This window comes from Oryctolagus cuniculus, chromosome X (assembly GCF_964237555.1).
Source record: "Oryctolagus cuniculus chromosome X, mOryCun1.1, whole genome shotgun sequence".
Lineage (NCBI taxonomy): Eukaryota > Metazoa > Chordata > Mammalia > Lagomorpha > Leporidae > Oryctolagus > Oryctolagus cuniculus.
The window spans coordinates 113,970,943-113,992,720 of record NC_091453.1 but is presented as its reverse complement, the minus strand read 5'-3'; the positions used below and the strand labels follow the sequence as shown (position 1 = coordinate 113,992,720).

Below are 21,778 nucleotides of genomic sequence, written 5' to 3'. Positions count from 1 at the left end.
ACTTGCTGGTAGTTAGAAACAAACCGGGACTCCCCAGAGTCTGAAAACTGACCATATTTCCCATTCAAGTTAATTGCTTCTTCTTAGCAACCACCTAAATAAATGTTAGGATGTCAACAAATCTGATAGCAACTCTAAGAATGTCAAAATTGAAGCTACATAATGATATGTATGCTGAAGTGTTTGCAGGTGATATGTATGTACAGATACCTGCAGCTTACTTCAAAATGCACCAAAAAAATTAACACTACTAGATGGATGGATGGATGGATATGTGATAAGGCAAGTACAGTGAACTGTTCAATTATAGAATCTAGGTGGAGGAATGAGTATTCATTGTGCAATTTCACCTCATAATACAATTTTGTGAAGGAAAACAATGTCATATGATAATGAAGGAGAAGGGACTATTCTATTCAAGCATATACAAACTAATGGTATCAGGAATATAAATATTAGAGGAACATGGAACCAAGGGAAGCTCTCAAGGAAGTGGGGGCACGGAAGAGGAAATATTCAGATTCTTGATCCCTCGGAAACTGGAAATTCATTGAGAGGAGATACAATTTCAGACAGTAATCCCAACCAAACCGTTTACTCTTTGTGCCTTAACTGTGCTGTAAGAAAAATGGAAAATGCCCTTCAGAGGACCAAAAGAGGCAGGTCAAGATCCTGTCTACAAGGACTGACAGTAGAGAGGGCAGAGCTGGGAACCTAACGGATAGACTATAAATATTACAGCACACTGTTTTCAAGTTTAGACCTGTCAAATGAGCCCCGTCCAACTCGTCAGCGTCTGAATCACTTTAGGGAGCAAAAGACACTGGATCATGAATCTTCTGGCCCACAAGTGTATGCTGACAACTACGTATCTAACTTCTCATCATCATCCACAGGAAAAGCTCTACTCATTCTGGGAAGTAAATACATGGAAAGCCTGAAATAAATTATAAGTTTGGAGCTCTGAAGAATGTATAGAAATGGTCATATCACATATACACATCACATGGTGGAAGAGATGTCTGCAGATTCACAAAGATCACTAATTGTCACCAAATTGTCTATGGACCATTATTTTTATATGCAGATGAAGAATGGCTAAAGCAACTAACTGTGCACTAATTGGATATCCTTCAGTGAGAAATATTCTACAAAGGGTAAAGCCTATCTGGTCGATAGGAAAGGAGAATGAGGCTACTATTCTAAATACACTTTTTATGTATTTCATCTCTTTATTTCAACTGATTTGCCTCTCAGTACTATTTAACCAAAATTGAAATATTAACAATGAAAGAAATAATGAAATACATAAATTGTAACTATTATTAGCACAGTTCTCAACACTGAGCTTTCAACATGTGATGTAAGGTTGATTTGATAATAATCATGATGACAATAATGATAATGATGATTAAAAATGTTATACATTCTCAAGTGCCATTAGGAGCTTCAGGCCTTAACACTGAGGTTTCTGTAAAAGCTCTGACCTTGGATAAGCTTATCATACTAACCTTAATAAAATTTATGTGATTTAGCTATGACCTTAACCTAATAAATTTTCTAAGTTCATGGTCATAAGACATGTAGGTCAAGCTACATGAAATTAAGAGCAAATTAAGAAGAAATTAAGAGAAATTAAGGAGTATCCAATATTCCCTTCACCAATACAGATCTCTTACAAATGGGCATCTGTTGTTGGCTTAAGTCTTTGTTCTATTAACAGAAGAGCTGACCATGGACAAATCTATTCCGAGAGAAGATGAAAAGACTTTCAAATGGATAAATTATCCATGAGTAAAGTAACACAGTATATGTTAGCTTTAAATAATGTGTTCTGACTTGATTTTGAATAAATAATTAAATTTCCTAAAACTAGGAGGCAAGTGTTTGGTGCAGTTAAGATGCTGCTTGGGACATCCACTTCCCATATTGGAGTGCTTGAGTTTGAATCCGTGCTCTCTCTCTCTCTCTCTCTCTCTCTCTGTAACTCTGCCTTTCAAATGAATAAAATAAATCTTTTTTTAAAAAGAGTCACTTGAGCCAACTGAAGTCCAAAATGGTTTGACTCTAGCTACCTTAAATATCAGATATCTATGTCTCCATTTACCATCCATAGATTTGGTGGAACACCAGGTTTCAATTTCAGTGTCTAAAACTGATTTCTGCCATGGGAATCCTGGTCAAACCCAACCTTTATTGCACACTTCCATGACGCAGTTTAATGCACTTGAACTCTGAAATACATCTGAACATTTACGTGCATGCAAATTTAAAAGACTATAATGGATAGTGGAGATATTCTTAAAAATAAAAAAGTCCCATTGGTTTAATATCCTTACAAAAGGTTCTCTTATAAAAAGCTCTCACAGACAGTTCATTCACATGAACTCAACAATACTTCATTTCACTGAAAAAATTATTTCCTTGGGTTATCAGGGACATTATGTGTGTATGTATCAAATGACTTCCTAGCTTCATTAACAATTGTCATGTGTACTCTGATCAAGGACTGCATAAGAAGCAAAATTGTTGAGATTTCACTTTTGAGGGTCCAGTTATGAGCACTTTTCTAAGTGAGGCAGTTTGTCTCATCAAGTGAAAATAAATTCCTTCTCAATCAGAGGCTGGGAAAAGTTAGGGGATGTTACAAGAGGTCAGAATTAAGTCCATTAAATCCCAAACCCAGATTTAGTCGCCATAGAGACAAGGGAGATAAATAAACCAGTAACCTTAACAAATGGGCTGCACCTTTGCCAGACATATCTCTGACTTACCATTATTTTTACTTAAGTATCTTTCAGTCCAAACACAACTGACTCTGAAGACTACAAAACCAAACAGAACTGGGCCCAAAAGAAATACGAACGCTCATTCAAGCAAAGGGCAAGTGAAAGAAGTCAAGAGCTACCCCCCTTAGCAATGTGCTCTCAGTTCCCCTTGAAAAACGATTGCAACATGAGGCGCAGAGGCAATGACATATGGGGAAAATATGTGGTGCCAAAGCCAGAGGAAACCATGTCAAAAAAGAAAAACAGACATGAAGCAACTGACCTAATTAAATGGAAAAAAAAGTACACTTAGAGCAGGGAGACAAGTATATCTAAAATAGGGAGTACAGCAGAAGAGGAGGGGGCCGCTGGAAGAAGGCTCACAACTGTAATGGGAGTTTTTGTGGCTTGTCTAGATGAAATCAGCAGATGAGATGGCCATCACTCCTGAATTACAGCTCTACTGAGAGTTTCCTTAAGTGTACAATATATCTTTAGACACAAAGATTCATTCCCTGCCTGGCACTACCACATATCAGCTAAAAGCTCTAAAACAAATAGTTGTACTTTTTTCATGTGGGACACCAAGATGCCTCTCTGCCAACCACGAAACAACTGAAGAGATACAGGAGCTCAGGATGATGGAACAAAACAAACAAGATGGAATTATATCATGAGGACTCCATGTTTTGGTGCCAGGAAGAAGTCCTCATGTTTCATAGTGATTTATTAAGCACCTACTGTATGAGAAATGGGCATATGCTGCTTGCAATATGGAGTTAATTGAAGTCAGTAGAGTGGAAGAGTCTCAGCCTCTAAGTGAGCATGGGGAAATAAACCTACAAACCACAATACCATAACATGAACAAAACCTCAAACAAAGTGATACTTAGATTTGTCCAAACATCTTCCTGTTCTTCTGCACATGTACAGCTCTCTTTGCATGGTTATGATCAGTATCCATACAATTTTGCATCCTGTATTTTCTAGTAAGGCTATACTACACAAATTCTTTCATATTGCTATGCCAGTGTCAATGCTGTAGTTTTTAACATGTTTATGAAATTCCACTTCATAGATGTACCACAATCTACTTAATAAAAAAGTATGTTGAATAAATGAACTATTTCTCTAATATCACACAACTTAAATTCTTTCTAATTCTTGTATCCCTCCAAGAAACATTGTGGTCAGTATCTATTAATATATGACTTTTTTTCTTAGAATAATTTGCTCCTTAGACCACAGAATATCAAAAATAGTATCACTGGATCAAAAGTTAGCAACCTTTGTGACTTTCCCCATTATTGACAAATAGCATTCTGAAAGATTCTGTACCAATTTACAAGGCTATTTACAAGTACATATCCCTTTCAAAGTATTGAGTTTTCTTTATGTTTTTGTTGACAAAATAAGTGAAAAGCATACTTTATTGATGTATGCATATGCTTGTCTTTGTATACCAATAAGGCCGAACATTATAACATGCATTTATTTACTTTGTGATAGAACTCAGATGTCTTTTAACCCATCTATCTATTGGAAGATTCATTCAGCCAAGAGTTGTGAAGCACCTACCATGTACCAGGCCTATGCTTTGTGTATAAAACAAATTAATCATCTTGTCATACATGCTACAAATTTTTCCTGGTGGGTTCTCTTTTTCATTTTACTTATACCTTTTCTTGCTATATGTTGTAAATACTTGAATCTGTCTATCTCTTCCTTTCTTTTTCTATAATTTCATAGTTTAAAAGTTATCATATATTCAGATTTAATAATTGTTTTATTTTCTTTGGTCTTATAACCAAATTTTCTAAGAGCCCCATAAATATATTTTCTATAAGTATAAAATTAAAAGCTCTATTTCCTACTTCATGATTTTTGAGCTTTAATATATCATGTTTTTTACTAGAAACAATTTAATACAAAACTTTAAATAGAAGTTCAATTTCTCTTTTATGTGTGCTATGTTGTATTAAAAAATGTTTTTTACTTACCTTGGTGCAACTAAAATTAAACCCAGATTTGTAAGGAAAGATTCAACCCAAATAGCCTGGCCAAGATCTTCTTCTATTTCTCAGGCCACAGAAAGACAGAGGGTTCTAGAACAATCTGGAGGATTCCATACCTGTTGATGCTCCTCTTGACTAGGTGCCATCTGTAGGGAACCCGCCTCCTCTGAAATGTTAATCTTTAACTCTTTTAATGCACCCTGCCAAAATAAACTTCACCCAAAACCATGCACCTGGAAGCTAGCAAGCTGGTATTTTGAGAGAAAGGATGACCTTAAGTTTGCAACCTCAACTTCACCTAGACCTGGAGTGGAAAACTCATATTCTTGTAAGAATAAAACATTTTGATCACAGCAACTGATCTTTTACCCTAGTGTCACAGAGACGGCAGCATGCTCCACCTGATAAAACAGTGGCTATTTGGCTCCTAGTGTAGCCAAACAGGAATTCAGCTCAACGGTGTTGGATCTTCTGATATTTCAAGAGAAGCTTAAAAATTTGGATTCTTTAAAATGTGAAATCTCCCCATTTTGAAATGCTGGCAATTCACATAAAATTTGAAAGAACACTTCTGTGTGCCAGATAGCAGTCCACCAGTTTGAGACAATGGCTTCAGACTGACGATATCCAAACTCTTTAAGCCTGTATAACCCATCTGTGTTGACTTTCCTATCACTCCTCATTTACCAGGAAAGGGCACATCAACATAAATGGCACAAATCGAATCACTATGACTACTGTCTATTAAAATATTGTGTTCTTTGAATATTAAAAACCTGCAAAATCAATAAGAATGACCATATGTCACTGATACAAATATTTGCTAGATGTGAAACATGTGTTTAATTAATTAACAATATTGTCACTAATATGTTATAAACACAGAGTATTCACATTTAGCTCAGGTCATACATGTGACCAGAATTATGCTGTGATCAAGTTTGTGTTCCAAATAATTCATAAACTAAAAGGTAGCCAGATGGAATAACTTTAAATTTTTGAATTATAAAGTTGACCTATTATAAATGCTATTTTAAACTTGAAACAGGACCATTATCATTTTTAAAAAATCCTCCTATGGAAACTCAAAGTCCATTTTCCCAAACTGTTCAATTACTCCAAACAAACTTCTAAAAAAGTAGAGTGTGAAACACACAGCTGACATTTGTTTTCATTTGGGGATATTTGGGTCCTAGGCACAGCTGCATCCCCAGCAATTATCACATACTTTATTATTGGCACATGTTTATTTGGAGGTGGCCTAAGTCACAGGCTAAGAGACCACAATACAGATGAGAAGTTTATGTTGTAACCCTGATCTGTACTGTATTGTGCTCTTTTAACCTATGACTTAGGGCACTCAGTATCATACAATGTAATGCCAAAACAAAAGCTAAAATATTTTTCAGTTTCCTCATCTGCAAAAGAAAAAACAATTCAGGGACACCCTACACTGGAGGAATGAATAGCAGACCCAAAAGATATCATTTTCACTTCTCTCACCATGAAATTCTTGGCCTGGCACACATAGGGCTGGGTGAATGAAGGAATTAAAAACAAGAAGAGAGAACACAAGATGCTTCTGCATAATCATATATATTTCCATCACGGTGAAACAACTTAACAGATTCTATTTAATTGACTCACCTGAGAAACTCATTGTTTTAAAAGAAAACCCAAGGACACCAAGTTTGGGTCACAGTAATGATGTCATTGTAGTATTCTTGATATTGCAAAATCACTTCAAAGATGTGGGGGTTTTTTTGAATCAATTAAAATATTCCATTTAGGATCAGGCATTGTGGTGCAGCAGGTTAATCTGCCACTTGTAACACCAGCATCCCATACCACAGTGCTAGTTCACATTCTGACTGCTCCACTTCTGACCCAGATCCCTGCTAATGTGCTTTGCAAAGCAGCAGAAGGTTGCTCAAGTAATGGAGCCCTTGCCACCTATGTGAGACAAAACTCAGATGGAGTTCTAGCTTCTGGATTCAGAATGGCCCAACCTGGGCTGACTGTTGTGGCCATTTAGAGAGTGAACCCACAGCAAATGGAAGCGCTCTCTCTCTCTCTCTCTCTCTCTCTCTGTGTGTGTGTGTGTCATTGTGCCTTTCAAATAGGAAAGTGAATAACTATTTAACAAAAATTACATGTTAAGAACACAGAATTGTGCACACAGTTTCTAGTGAGGTTTCCTACTGATGGAGTTTGTCAAAGTTGCAGGTTGCTGTGGGATTACTAAGGGCAAAAAACACATGCGAATTGCCGAGTTTCACCTAGCTGGCATTCCCAACTAATTTGATGGAAGCGACATTTTTCCCTTTCTCCTAACTTCTGAAACTATCTAGTCTTTATCTCTGTAGAAAAACTTTAAAAAATGAACTGTAGGAGGGCACAGAACTAAAATCTCTGCTCTTGACATAGAGCACAGTGCTTTCAAGTTGCCCTAGGATGACTCAGAGATGGGTAACAGAGTCACAGTCTCCTACTTGAGCAAAAACAATTCTGCTTTAGTTTTCTCTACTGGGGTTAGAGCTAAGATTTTTTTTTGTTTTAGAAGATATGTGTGTATCACTTTTTCTAAGTTTGAAAACAGCCATCTTACGGAAGAGGCTATGAATGACAGGTATAGCAGGGTACAGACCTGAAGACGAAGGTTCCATCTCTGGCAGCTGAGGGGAACTGCTGGACATTTTATCCTCAGACAAGTTTAAAATCTTGGAAGGACTTCTGACTACAGCCATAATTGGTGAAATGGGTAAAATTCAGAAATTCAGATTAAACGTTTCTAAACTTAGTCCTTTTTTAGTCTTTAATGTACTTAGGTATTAGAATGAAAATATATATTTAGTATATATATGGTTGAACATATATATTAACATATTAACATTATATATATATATATATATATATATGGTTGAGTATCCCTAATCCAAAAATATGAAGGTCAAAATGCTCCCAAATCCAAAACTGTTTGGTGCTACCATGATACCACAAGTGAAGAACTGCAAACCCGCCCTCATGTGATGGATCACAGTCAAAACATAGACACAGCAATGGGCATTTAAGCTAAGATTCACGTTAAGATGCCTGTGACCCACAGAGAAACACCTGGGTTCAACACCCAGCTCCAATTCCTGACTCCATATGCCTAGTAATGTGGACCCTGGCAGAAAGCAGTTGATGGCTCAAGTAATTGGATCCTTTTACCTATTTGGAAGACCTCGACTGAGTTCCTAGCTCCCACTTTTGTCCACAGCCCAGCTCTGGTCATTGAGGGAATTTGGGGAGTGAACTAGTGGATTATTGGATGAGATCTCTGTACATGTCTCCCTGTCTTGCTCCTTTCTCTCTCAAAAATATTTTTAAAAACTGAGGAACACTACAAATATTATATAAAAGTACCTTCAGGGTATGTATATAAGGTGTATATGAAACATAAATGAGTTCCATATTTACACTTGGGTTCCATCCCTAAGATATATCATTATATATATGCAAACATTCCAAAATAAAAAAAAATTCTGAAATCCAAAACACTTCTGGTCTTGAGCATTTCTGGCAAGGGAGAGTCAACTTATATTCCGCAAACTATGGATTTTGAGTAGGTAGATGTAACAAAGGCAACTTGAACCACTCAATGAGTAACTACCCTGAGATATACTTAGCTACACTGAATGTGTTACTGTAGATAAGGGTGTAACTGTATGTAATGCATTACTGTAGGTAATGTGTAACTGTAGGCAAAGGGGGACAGGGGAGTGGAGAAGACAAAATGCAAAAACCTTCTAATGAAGGAAACTGGAAATCTTGACTGGCATACTGCTGGCAAATACCACATCTTCTTTTGTAAATTCACACACTTGGGCATAAAAGAAGAGTGACCATTCGTTCACTATGCCTGGATGAGCCACCTTTTAGATCCTCTCCTTTCATTATTTTCAAACTTGTCAGTCCCTTCTCTCAAAGAGAGAAATGAGGAAGCCTAGGCCATCACAGAGTATAAATAAGGCACTCTGGGTAAACAAAGAGGGCCATATGCCTATCCGATATATGATACATGAAAGGTCTCATCACACCACTCTGGACTTGAGGGCAAATGAGAAAAATCTTTGCTGGCACATATTAATGTAACCCAACAGAAACAGTCTTTGGTGTTTCTAGCAGCAAATTTTCAGTGGCAGTCTTGCACCTTGGCTCCTTCCACCCCAAGCACAAAAACTCCTGATGGCTCATGCAGTCAGCCCATCCTTCTGCTAGTTGTCTGCAAAAGTCTCCTCTCTCCCATCCCACCGTTTTTTCCATGCAGCTTTCCTGCTCCCTACTGTTCATGCTGATACATGAGCAGATCTTTATTTTCCAAGTGGACCTTCTAGCAGTTGTTATGCCTGGCACACTCACCTTTCATGTCCCCAAGTTCAAAGCAAATGAGGTTTTTTCCCCCTTGAGAAGGCATTCCCCAGAGAGCTAATATTTAGGGTAAGCAAAAATCAATTACAATGAACTCCCTTAAACCTCCTGTACAAATAAAGCTCTTTGTGTAATGCCACCTCTAACACCACAAATTGGAAGGTTGGAGTTCAGCGTAAGATTTCTTGCAATTAATAAAGCTCACCTCACACTGGATGTGTGAAAAATACGATGTCTTCGGCAGGGCTAGATGCAGTTGACAATAACGTCCAATGTGCCTAATTAGGGAAAAAATGAGAATCAAGAAGGAAAGTTAGAAAGAAAAAAAAGTTAACTTCATTTGAAATGGCTCATGGTAACACATCCTACTTAGTATTTACAACCCTTAGAGTTAAAGGAAAACTGCCAAGATGTTCTGCATATTTCTCCAAACGTCTGTTTATCATATAACATTAGCACTGGCAGTGAATCTGGCTCCCTCATTATCAAGCTGTATTAGCTCAAACACTCAGCATTGTTACAGGAGTGAGCTCATGGCCTATTTCAGTTTTAAATTAACATTTGGCAATCACCCGGGTAATCAAAACAAATGACTCAGTCGTTTAGAATAGATTTATTAGTTGAGCCTTTTTTCCCCCTTTAACATCTTTAGAATATTTTGCCACAGGAGGGCTCTGATCCAGCCAGAATGTAGAGCACAAGTCACCAGAGGAATATTTAGTGTTGTTGCCATGGAAACGAGGTGCCAGTGTGACTGCTGAAGTTATCGTCAACCAACAACAGGATTATGATGCAGGCTTGTGGGCAGGCTCATCCCAGCATGGATGGTCTGCAGCACTGGCAAACAGGTGTGCCCAGTGCTGTTCTCCCATCCCTGACACAAATACAGTCTGCCACCACTTGCCACATCCCACAGGCCTGTTCACAGAACCACAAAACCCCTCCATCTCCCCCTTTTCATATTCAGGAAGGACTGGCTGGGGCAAAGGATAACTGTGATCATTGTACCTATCCCAAAAGTGTGAAATCCTGAAACTCACCAAATGTGCTTTTAGATCAACTGTGAAATGTACATGAGCAAAGAAATCTGAGGAAAAGACTTCTCCCTGAGAGGCGGACCCCAACTGTTTTGTCACTGCTCTGTCCTCACACCTTAAAGCTCTCAAGAAGTATTGATGGAAATAAGGCAAATATAAACCAAATATAATAACCAGGCGTGTAACTACCTTCTCCCCCTGTCAACAACCTTCTCCAAACTAGCAATCAAACAAGTAGTGGTTAGATTTTTAAACATACTTGAAAATATACAGAAATCTAGTTAGTTCAATAGGCTAATGGGTTCCTCTGTTTAGAGACCTTAGTGACAAGTGTCACAGTTGAAGACAACTCTTCCAAACTTAAAACAGACAAACATGTTGGCTATCTGAACAGGGTTCTTGTTTGCAAGGTCATAAGCTCAGGAGAAGGCAAAGTTGTGCCAGCAGTGAAGAGCAAGCATCCCAAAGTGGATATTTGAAAGAGACTCAATTCAAAGAACACCTTGTAGTCTTCTTCCCACCTATACTTAAGTGCAGACAATATTTTCATATCCTACCATATAAATATGTAAATCTGTTTCATATTAGGACCTGGTTTGTCCTATGGGACTTTAGGTTTCTTGGTGGCAGAGACAAAAATCTCATTCCTTTTCAATCTCCCAATGCTTAGTACAGTATGTATACACAAAGGATTTACTTACTCTCACCACCCGCACTCCACTCTTATGGAACTTACTGTTTCTAGAAGGTGTCACACACTTTCATGAAGCTGCAGCTGGAACGCAGCACTGCACAGATGTTCACAGCAGGGGAGTCAGAGTCAGACTGCCTGCCTTCAACCACTGGCTCTGCCTCTTATTACCTGCACAAGCCTTCTGAGCATCATAATGCTACCTATCTCACAGAGGTACAGACGTGTCAAGCACTTGGCAGTGCCTTGCCATGAAATGTACTTACTCAGTGAATATCAGATATATAATTATTACTACTATAACAGGCAAAGAATCAAAACGTTATCAAACTCGGAAAATGACGTCATAGGCTGCCCAAAATGCTTAGCACCAAATATGTCTGCCCCTCTTTTGACTCAACCCCAATTTGAACTTCAAACTGCTCCATCACACTTTAGCCTTAATATCCTACTCCATTTTACTCATTCTTCTGGAATTGATTTTTCTACTTTTCGCTCTAGCTGCTCCTCAGCTTCACAAGTTCTACCTGCTGGGGAAGGGGCAGGGAAACTGTCTTCTGGTGACCAGTCCAGAACCTTGGCCATCCCTTTCAGAAGTGCTTGTACTCATGTTCCCTGACACCCTCCAGAGGGCAGAAGAGGGAAAGGCCCAAAGTGCTCACAATGGGCTCCAACTCAGGCCTGCTAGAGCACTCTTCCCTTCATAGTTCTTGCTTTCACTGGCCCGAAAAAAGTCACAGTGAAACGTGATCTCCACTTGTACCTCTGTTTCACCTTATTGTCTGTGCTACTGTGTGTGCCCCACTGAACTGTGGTTAGGTTTGTGAGGATGAAGACACTCAACGGCAGTTGTATCTGACTATGTACTTTTTAATCGGCAGCATATATCTGTCACCCTAACCAGACATAATACAATTGGTGTTGGCAATATTGTGCAAATCAAAGGATAAGAATAGCATCTAGCCACACCTGGAAAACATGTGATGACAGCAAAATACTCCAAAATAAAACCCCAATACTTGAGGGTCGGTCATGCTTTAAAATAAATCGTATTAATATTACTCACCCTGACAGAATTAATAAGTGAAATTAGACAAGCCATTCGTATTATTCCAGAAGAATCCAGTAGTTACTTTTTAATGATATTTAATATACACAATCACTCTCCTCGAGTTTAACAATGCTGACCCTATCCTACTGACAGCCAAGTTTTAAATGATCCCTAAATCACAAATCGATTGGGTGAATTCTGTGGAAAAATAAAATCCAGAGACACTGGATGCTTGAATGAACTTAAAAGACAAGTTGGATCAAACAAAATGGATGATCTCCACAGATCCATTGTCTCCTGTAAATTCTCTGACTCTTATCACCATGGTAACTGTCCCTTAATGACATCCTTCACAATATTCTCTCCCACCTAAGTTATCAAGGAGTGATGAACCCCAAACATTGTAATTAGATGCACATATGGCAGACCTCTCACTTGTCCTACTTTTTTTTAACTTTTATTTAATAAATATAAATTTCCAAAGTACAGCTTTTGGATTATAGCAGCTTTTTCTCCCCATAACCTCCCTCCCACCCGCAACCATCCCATCTCCCGCTCCCTCTCCCATCCCATTCACATCAAAATTCATTTTTAATTATCTTTATATACAGAAGATCAATTTAGTATATACTAAGTAAGGTTACTTTTATTCAAATACTTGCATTACTATGGGAGTTAGAAATATTGGTATATACACAATTAAAAGCACATTTTAAATATTACCATAACATTTATTAATAAACACAACTGAGATGGCCACTGGCTCATTTCCCTTAACAGGCTGTTAATCAGGAAAATTATTTATTGGACACAAAGAGTTGAGATGGGGCCAGCACTGTGGCGTACTAGGTTAAGCCTCCACCAAACGCCAGCATCCAAAATGGGTGCTGGTTTGAGTCCAGGCTGCTCTACTTCTGATCTAGCTCTCTGTTATGGCCTGGGAAAGCAGTAGAAGATGGCCCAAGTCCTTGGGCCCCTGCACGCACATGGGAGACCTGGAAGAAGCTCCTGGCTCCTGGCTTCGGATCCGCCCAGCTCCGACCATTTCAGCCATTTGTGGAGTGAACCAATGGATGGAGGACCTCTCTCTCTGTCTCTCTCTCTTTCTGTCTGTAACTCTCAAATAAATTAATTAATTAAAAAAAGAGTTGAGATGAAACATGCCTCATTTTGAATATTTACAACATAAGCAAGATGTGCAACATAATCAGATATATAACATTAATTTAACAAATAAAAACTGAAAGAATATTACTAGTTATAGAAATATAATAAAGTCATTAAGATAATTAAGATTTAATATGGGGGCCAGCATTGTGATGTAGTGCGTTAAGCTGCCATCTGCAATGCCAGCATCCAGATGGGCGTCAGATCAAGTCCTGGCTGCTCCACTTCTGATCTAGCTCTCTGCTAATGCTCCTGGGAGAGGAACAGAAGATGGCCCAAATGGTTGGGCCCATGCAACCCACATGGGAGACCCGAATGAAGCTGTTGGCTCTTGGCTTCAGGCTTGGCCCAGCCCTGGCCATTGCAACCATTTGGGGAGGGAATCAGCAAATGGGAGATCTCTCTCTCTCTCTCTCTCTCTCTCTCTCCCTCTGTCTCTCTGTGAATCCTGCATTTCAAATTAAATAAAATAAATCTTTTTTTTTCAAAAAGATTTGGTCTGGGAGATCATTTCTTCAACAAAAGCTTCCACATTTATTTTATATGATAAAATTACAATATTCTTCACAATTTGGAAAGATATAGGATTTATTCTTATCTGGGAAAATATAGGTAAGATATTTTGAAAAGCACCTTGTAGATCTACTACACATTAAGGCTGTGATTAGTCTAGATTTTCCCACAGGCTTTTGCAGCTCCTTGAGAAAACTAGAAAGTGCACAGATTTGCCAAAAGTGTTAGGATAGTGAGCCATTTTTAACTCTGCGTTGGAGTATGTGTAACTCCTTAAAATATTGAATCTGCTTTCGTAGTTTCTTTTTTTTTCAAAAAAAGATTTATTTTACTTTATTTCAAAGGCACAGAGTTACGGGGGCATAGGGGAAAGGGAGAGAGTCAGAGAGAGAGAGACAGAATCTTCCATATGCTGATCACTCCCCAAGTGGTTGCAATGGCCAGGGCTGGGCCATGCTGAAGTCAGGAGACAGGAGCTTCCTCCAGGTCTCCCATGTGGGTAGCAGGGGGCCAAGCACATGGGCCATCTTCGGCTGCTTTCTCAGGAGCATTAGCAGGGAGCCGGGAAGTAGAGCATCCAGGACTCAAACCAGCATCCATATGGGATGTCAGCATTGCAGGTGGTAGCTTAACTAGCAACACCATAACACCAGATTCGGATTTTCAAACTGATAGATTAAAAGGAGTCTTTGCTTTTGGACGTGGCACAACCAATAAACTAACAAAAGGTGGAAGGATTAGCAGTATACTCTAACATGCCCCAAATAAATACCAAGGATCTGTTTCCATGGGTAATTTCTGAATGCACACTTAAATAATTTTTTGGTCATAAAAGGGGAATAAGAAAAATATATTTGTTATTTGGTTAATAAGTTAACCAGTTAAGATACAGGTTAAGACTCCCAAATCCTATGTCAGAATGCCTAGATTCAAAACTCAGCTCCACTGCTGAGTCAAGTTTTCTACCAACGCATACCGTAGGAGGCAGCAGTGATGGTTCAAGTGATTGGGTTCCTGCCACCCACATTAGAGAACTGGATTGAGCTCCTGGTTCCTACACTTGATCTTAGCCAAAAGGCCAAGAAGCAATGAGTTCCTGGTTCCTGACTCCTGACATTGGCTTTGTCCTCAGCCACAGCCATTACAGGCATCTGGGGAGTGAACCATTGGAGGAAAAGCTCTCTCTCTCTCTCTCTCTCCATCTCTCTCTCTCTCTCCATCTCTCTCTCTCTCTATCTCTCCGCCTTTCCAATTAAAAAACATAATAGAGGAAATGAAAATTATCAGGCATTAGGAACAAATGGAAGCAAAGCAAGAACACAAACCAAATGGCAAAATCCAGTAAGAAAAACAGGGTGGCAGATATTTGCCAAAGTCAAAAGGTAAAATCTTGAAATTCTTGTCCTTTGCTCTAATGTTCAATGATATTTTTGTTTTGTTTTAAATATGGAGATTGATGTCCTTTCAATGACTATCACAACAGCATCCAAACAAAACAAAAAATAAAATGAAAATTCACTTAATTGACTGATGGGCTTGAATTAGTCACTGCCAAGTTGAAAACTTTCCCAGATCTCCAAGCATTCTTTCGTTAACAAAAACAGAATTTTTCCCCGAAGTAAGGGCCATGGGTAGCTTTTAGATGAGTATAAATCTGTACTTTTATATAAGTTGTTGTGTACCCACAAATTAGAACTCCTAAAGCATAGCAATGAGAGACAAAGAAGTCTGAGAGGGATTCCTGAACCAAAGACATTCTACGACTGCTGTTCTCCCACAACCATCACAAATTCCTGTCCATTCTTCCTGCAAAAGAGCTTTCACATTTTTCAATCTTATAATCTCATATCTCCAGGGCTAACTTGGCCCAATATCATCTCGTACCTAGGCTACTTCATGAGATTTTTTTTTTTTTTTGACAGGCAGAGTGGATAGTGAGAGAGAGAGAGACAGAGAGAAAGGTCTTCCTTTTGCTGTTGGTTCACCCTCCAATGGCCGCCGCGGCCGGCGTGCTGCGGCCGGCGCACCGCGCTGATCCGATAGCAGGAGCCAGGAGCCAGGTGCTTTTCCTGGTCTCCCCATGGGGTGCAGGGCCCAAGCACCTGGGCCATCCTCCACTGCACTCCCTGGCCACAGCAGAGGGCTGGCCTGGAAGAGGGGCAACCGGGACAGAATCCGGCGCCCCGACCGGGACTAGAACCCGGTGTGCCGGCGCCGCTAGGCGGAGGATTAGCCTAGTGAGCCACGGCGCCGCCATGAGATTTTTTGATTATGGATATGCCTCCTACTTCAAACAGCTGTTAGAATAATCCCTGAAATGCATCACCTCAAATGGGTCACTTCCTTTCCCCCAATACTTAGGTCATTGTTCTCTTTTTTAAAAAGGATTTATGTATTTGAAAGGCAGAGTGACACAGAGAGAGACACACCAGACATACCACTCATCCAATGGTTCACTCCCCAAATGCCAGCAACAGCCTGGGCTTGGCTAGGCCACAACCAAGAGCCAAGAACACTACTCAGGTCTCACACATGGGTGGAAGGGGCCCAAGTACTTCAGCCATCATTTGCTGCCTGCAAAGTGCATTAGCAGAGAACTGGATCAGAAGCAGAGGTGGCACTTATTCCCAGGCACTCTGAAATGCGATGTGGGTGTCCCAAGCAGCAGCAGCTTAACCCACTGCATCACAATGCCTACCCCAGCTTCAGCCGGGGACCAGCCATTGTGACCATTTGGGGAGTGAACCAGTGGACAGAAGAGCTCACTCTCTCACTTTCTCTCTCTCTTTCTCTTCCTCCCTCCCTCCCTCCCTCTTTCTGTAATTCTGCCTTTCAAATAAATAAATATTTTTTCCTAAAAAAAGAAAACCCCACTCTCAAATAGTTGCCCCAAAGTAGTCTAATGTATAGACAAGATTGAGAAACACATCCTCAAATTCCTATAGCCCATAGTTGTCAAACTTTAATGGACATCAGAATCTCTGGGGATGTGTGCTTGTTAAAACACCATCTGGGCCCCATCCCCAGTATTTCTGATTCAGTAGGTTTGGGGTGGGGCCCACAAACTCATATTTCTAACAGGCTGCCAGGTGATCCTGCTGTCCCAAAGACCCCACTTTGAGAAACATCAGTTTACACTCATAATTAGTATGATTATACTTTATAGTACAAAAATATATGTACCATAAGCATATGATGATAATTATTACATGGGAAACTCATTTGGCAGGTCTTATGGTTTGAACAGGACTTGGCTCCCCAAACTGATGCAAACATTTAATCCCCAAAGTCTTATGTTAATGGTTAATGGACTAATGTTAATGATGGGTGGAAAGTGGGTTTGATCCAAGTATGGCGTCTGAAGGTGGGGTCTACGGGAAGGGACTGGATTGGACTACATCGCTGAGGTGGAGCCCCATGATGAAATCATGATGGATTTATAAAGAGACGCATGGACATGGAGGAAGAGAGTGCCCCCTGTGTCTCCTTGTCTCTCTCCTTCCTGGATCCCCATGTGATTTTCCCTCTGCCATCCTCCCACCTCACCAGCAGCCTGAACTGCTGGTTCAAGATTGGGCCAACCCAATCTTGGGCTGTGAACTTCCAAACTGCTACCTCAAATAAATCTCCTTCCCTCCTAAGTAGTTCCTCTTAGGTTTCTTAGTTAAAATACAAAAAGCTGACTAATACAGCAAGACAATGTGCCATCTTCTGGAATCTGTTCCACATTTGTCTATGAGTCAATCTGTAGAATGTCTTAGACATGATGCTGTCTTATTCCCTTTTGATAGACTGAGACCCACAGTGATTTGTCCAGGGGATCAGCTAGTTAAGGGCAGCAATCCAGCTAAGATGCAAAACTCCTGATTCCTCCACCCCCAGATCAATACTCCCCACCACATCCTTGTTGTCTCTAACAGCTTCTCCAATTAGAATGGACAGTCGTTGCTTTATGAAATTACTCTGGTTTTAATATTTCCCACTGCATCTAATATGCCTAGCCAAGTGTTTCGCGCATCAGAATAAGCACTCAATAAACATTTGTTGATTTCATTTTATGAAGTACTCAGCCCCATACTTTTCATAAGATGGGTTTGGCACTCTGTGAACTATTTCCCTACAGTTTGGCAACTGGGCAGCTTTGCTCCAATGAATTTAAATCCTTCACACCAGCACGCATGCTGTCATCACCTGCTATAAGGACAATAATAAACATAAAGAAAAATCACGGGGGTGGCAGGAATGACAAATAAGCTTATAAGGTGACAGAATTCTACTTTTAAGCTGTATGTCAGAAAATATTTACGAAGTACCCTGAATTCCACCTGATACCTAACAAAACAACACAACACAGCAGTAAAATTCAGACAAAGAAATGAAGAAGTACACTGTTTTGGGAGTCTGAATACTTAGGCCAATTTTTTGTGTGTGTTAAGGCCCTCAGTGTTCTCTTTTTCTCAGTGTTCTTTAATAGAAAACTTTAAACTAACTGGATTAAGGAAACAGAAGAAAGGGAACTAAAAGGAGCCAAAGGGTGCCAATAAGCAGGTGGGTGAGCAGCAAGGGGGCAAAAGAATGCTGTCACATTCATGCCTCAAGCCACAGCAACTATACCTCCTCGATCCTTCCACACCAGGGGGTTCCACATCTGTGCATTCTACCCATAGTGAATGGAAAATATTTGGAAAAAAATTAATCTGCACTGAGCATGTACAGATTTTTCTTATCATTAGTCTCTAAACAATACAGTGTAATAGCTATTTACATAGCATTTATATTGTATTAAGTATTATAAGTAACCTAGAGATGATTTGAAGTATACAGGAGAATGTGTGTATATAAATTCTATGCCATGGTAAATAAGAGACTTGAGCATCCACAGATTTTGGTAATGGTAGGAGTCCTAGAACCAATCCCTTTCCGATCCAGAGGGATGGCTGGAATTGCAGCACCTATCGAGCACAACTAGTTTAGCCTGTCTATAGCTGTGGGACAATGGCATTCAGAGTTGGGCAGACTGTTGCTCTGGCCATCTTTCAAGTCAGCAGGAACTGCTATGAAGTGGAGTAAGCTGCAGAGGTTGTGCGACCTTATGGCTTACCCCTGGAACAGAGTAACCAGTTATCTCCACCAATGAACCAGAACCCCAGCCTCCACCACAGATCGTGACTTAAGGGAGACATTATTTGTTCCTTCTCTTCCCTCTTCCCTCTCTGAAATTTTTAAAAATAAATTATAAAATCCACTGCTTTCAGCGGAGGCAACACCACATGTATAGTCAAGTAGGCTAACAACAAAATTAAGGGGAAAGAATAAGTAAAACATCAAATAACACGTATAATAAGGAGTTTACATAACAGATTCATACATGAGGAATTACTTTCTCATATGCAAAACAAAGTTTAATAAGTTAAACTGAGGTGAATTCTATAACTAACTCTTCCCTTTGTTAGTATTTTTCCAGGTAACTTTTTGTACTATGAAGCTTTTCACATTGGGTCATATCCCAATTGCATGGAGAACCACACCCTCTAGATATCCATAGCATGAGTGGATGTCCCCCGTAACACAACCATTTTGTGTTCTAATCCTCAATGCTTTGTCAGATGTTTTTCTCTTTCAGTGATTTTAGCATCACCACAGCATCTGCCTGATTGCTTCTCAATCCCAGCAACTCTCTTAGAGCCAACCCCACTGTCATTACTACCTACAAGACAAAGTTCAGTTCTCACAGCCAACTCCGGAAAGCAACACATATTTGTAGCTGCTCATCATAGTTACCCAGTTCCAATATAAGAAATCATTTACATGAATCCCTATAACAACGTAATCTTTTCGCACACATTTACCATAGAATGGGCCACACTGAGTACTTGCCAAGGGCTGCTGGTGTTAGGTCTATGCTTCGAAAAGCCACAGAGTAAATGCCCTTGGGCCCAAACCAATGTCTGACCTGTATACTGGCTCAGAGTGTTTTCTTGAGCTCACCAACTGTCATTGTCACTAGCAAAACCACACTACAAGGGTCCAAAAAGGGCTCACAGGGTTGTAGTGCAGGAAATTAGTCAAATCTGGGAGCCCGTATCATGACAACGATGGCATAATGTCCCAGTGGGTGGCAAACAAGGGAAGTTTCAGGCCATGGACACACTGGCCTGCCCACTGACTATTGTGTAAGCAGACAGTGTTCAATAGTACTGGCCAGCTCTCCTGGGAGCTCATACTTTCCCTTTCAGGGGCCATGCCCCCACTTACATCACTCAAGGAGAAGCATTCCTTTTCATTTCTTCTCACTGAAAAACAAACCCTGACTTTTAACCTACAAGGTAATAAGAAAAAGAGACTGAGACATTATTTGTATTTCTGAAACTAAAACATATGAAGAGTTTTTTTCCCCAAATTCATAAGCTTCATGTTTTTCCAAATTCATAAGCTTTTATGTTTGCAGAAAAACTGCATGGCAAGTAATCAGTTCCCACATATCTCCTCACCACCTCCGTCCCACTTTTCCCTATATTAGTGGGGTACATTTGTCAAAATTGATGGACCCGTCTAAATCATTAAGTCCCAAGTTTTCAATTTTGTGCATGTTACAACACCATAATATTTATCAAAGTTACCATAAGTGGTATATTAGGTGCTCAATTTAAGTTCTTTATAGGGGTCCTATATATAGGATGATGGGACATCATGGGTTAATATTATTATGAACTAAAATTCATAGCTTATATTAGTGTTCATTCTCTGTGCTGTGCATTTTATGGGTCCTGACACATGTTAAAGGGTTTTTTTTTAATGTCCTTAAAGAACATTCTGAGGAATAATAAATCGCCTTATCCCAAGACAATTTTAATCGCTTTTGCTTTGTCATAGAGAATATTATGATGTAAAGCATTCATTTGTTTAATGAGTCATGGATTCAAAGATCTTCATAAAGTAGCCCAGCAAATATATTCAACTTTGATTATCTGAAAACCAAGCTTTCACAACTCTCCAACCTCTAGTATGGCTCCGAACTTGCATAGAGTCTGAAAAAATTATTGTATCACAAGGCCGGCGCCGCGGCTCACTAGGCTAATCCTCCGCCTTGCAGCACCGGCACACCGGGTTCGAGTCCCAGTCAGGGCGCCGGATTCTGTCCCGGTTGCCCCTCTTCCAGGCCAGCTCTCTGATGTGGCCAGGGAGTGCAGTGGAGGATGGCCCAAGTGTTTGGGCCCTGCACCCCATGGGAGACCAGGAGAAGCACCTGGCTCCTGCCATCAGATCAGCGCGGTGCGCCGGCCACAGCGCGCCAGCCGTGGCGGCCATTGGAGGGTGAACCAACGGCAAAAGGAAGACCTTTCTCTCTGTCTCTCTCTCTCTCACTGTCCACTCTGCCTGTTAAAAAATAAATAAATAAATAAATAAAATAAAAAAATTATTGTATCACAAACCAAAAGTAAAAAAAAAAAGAGAGAAGAAAAAATAGCCTCTGAGATGCCATGTGACATGTTGGGATAAGTCAGTCTGCTGCCCACTCAGTCTGGAGATGTTTGTAAAAATGACTTTGGCCTGAGAAAACAGAGTGGTGCAAGAGAAACAGCAGCAGCAGGACAGGAAAATTGCAGGGAAAGAAAACCAGGGAAAGGAAAACAGAGAGTTCAGAAACAGCAGCAACCAGCAATAGCAGGACACCAGGTACAGGCCAGAGCAACAGCGATGGGACAGACAGTCAGCTAGACACGTTTTGTACATTTGAAGATTGTTGAGGGGGTGAGAGAGGAAAGGGCAAACTGTATCTCAATATAGTATATCTCTGCACAATAATTATTCAGGTAACTGAATAAAACCATGAGAAAGTCATATTTAGCATACTAAAAGCTGGTTTCCCATGCAATTGTGTAAAGTTGGCATAGTGTCTACATACAGAAATTCCCCTCTAAAACCTGCTTCAAATCTTTCATAAGGCTCAAAGGATAAGGTTAATCATATATATATAAAATCATATATATAATCATAAGGTTAATCATATATATGCAAATACATAAACACACTGGCTGCAGGTTTGGGATATAGATATAAAACTTTCATCCCCATTCTCACATTCCTTACAAATAAGTGTGAAGCTAAATTTAAATTATTTT

General features: G+C 39.8%; 1 protein-coding gene across 21 annotated transcripts in view; it reads right to left on the bottom strand.

The window, feature by feature from the left end:
* Positions 1 to 21,778, bottom strand: part of FHL1 (four and a half LIM domains 1) — a 71,166-nt gene that overhangs the window by 33,585 nt on the left and 15,803 nt on the right. For 10 of the 21 annotated variants that reach the window (XM_070066941.1, XM_070066936.1, XM_051827585.2 and 7 more), the window contains exon 2: positions 9,402 to 9,474. The exons of 2 other annotated variants lie outside the window; for them this stretch is intronic. Coding sequence is in view for 7 of the 19 variants with exons in the window: in XM_051827584.2 (XP_051683544.1) it covers positions 7,431 to 7,479 (49 nt within the window). In the remaining 12 variants the exon portion in view is untranslated. Of the gene's footprint in view, positions 1 to 7,430; positions 7,521 to 9,401; positions 9,475 to 10,969; positions 11,068 to 21,778 lie in introns of those variants that run through there. 9 more of the 21 variants (XM_070066933.1, XM_051827583.2, XM_051827587.2 and 6 more) reach the window with 4 other exon arrangements.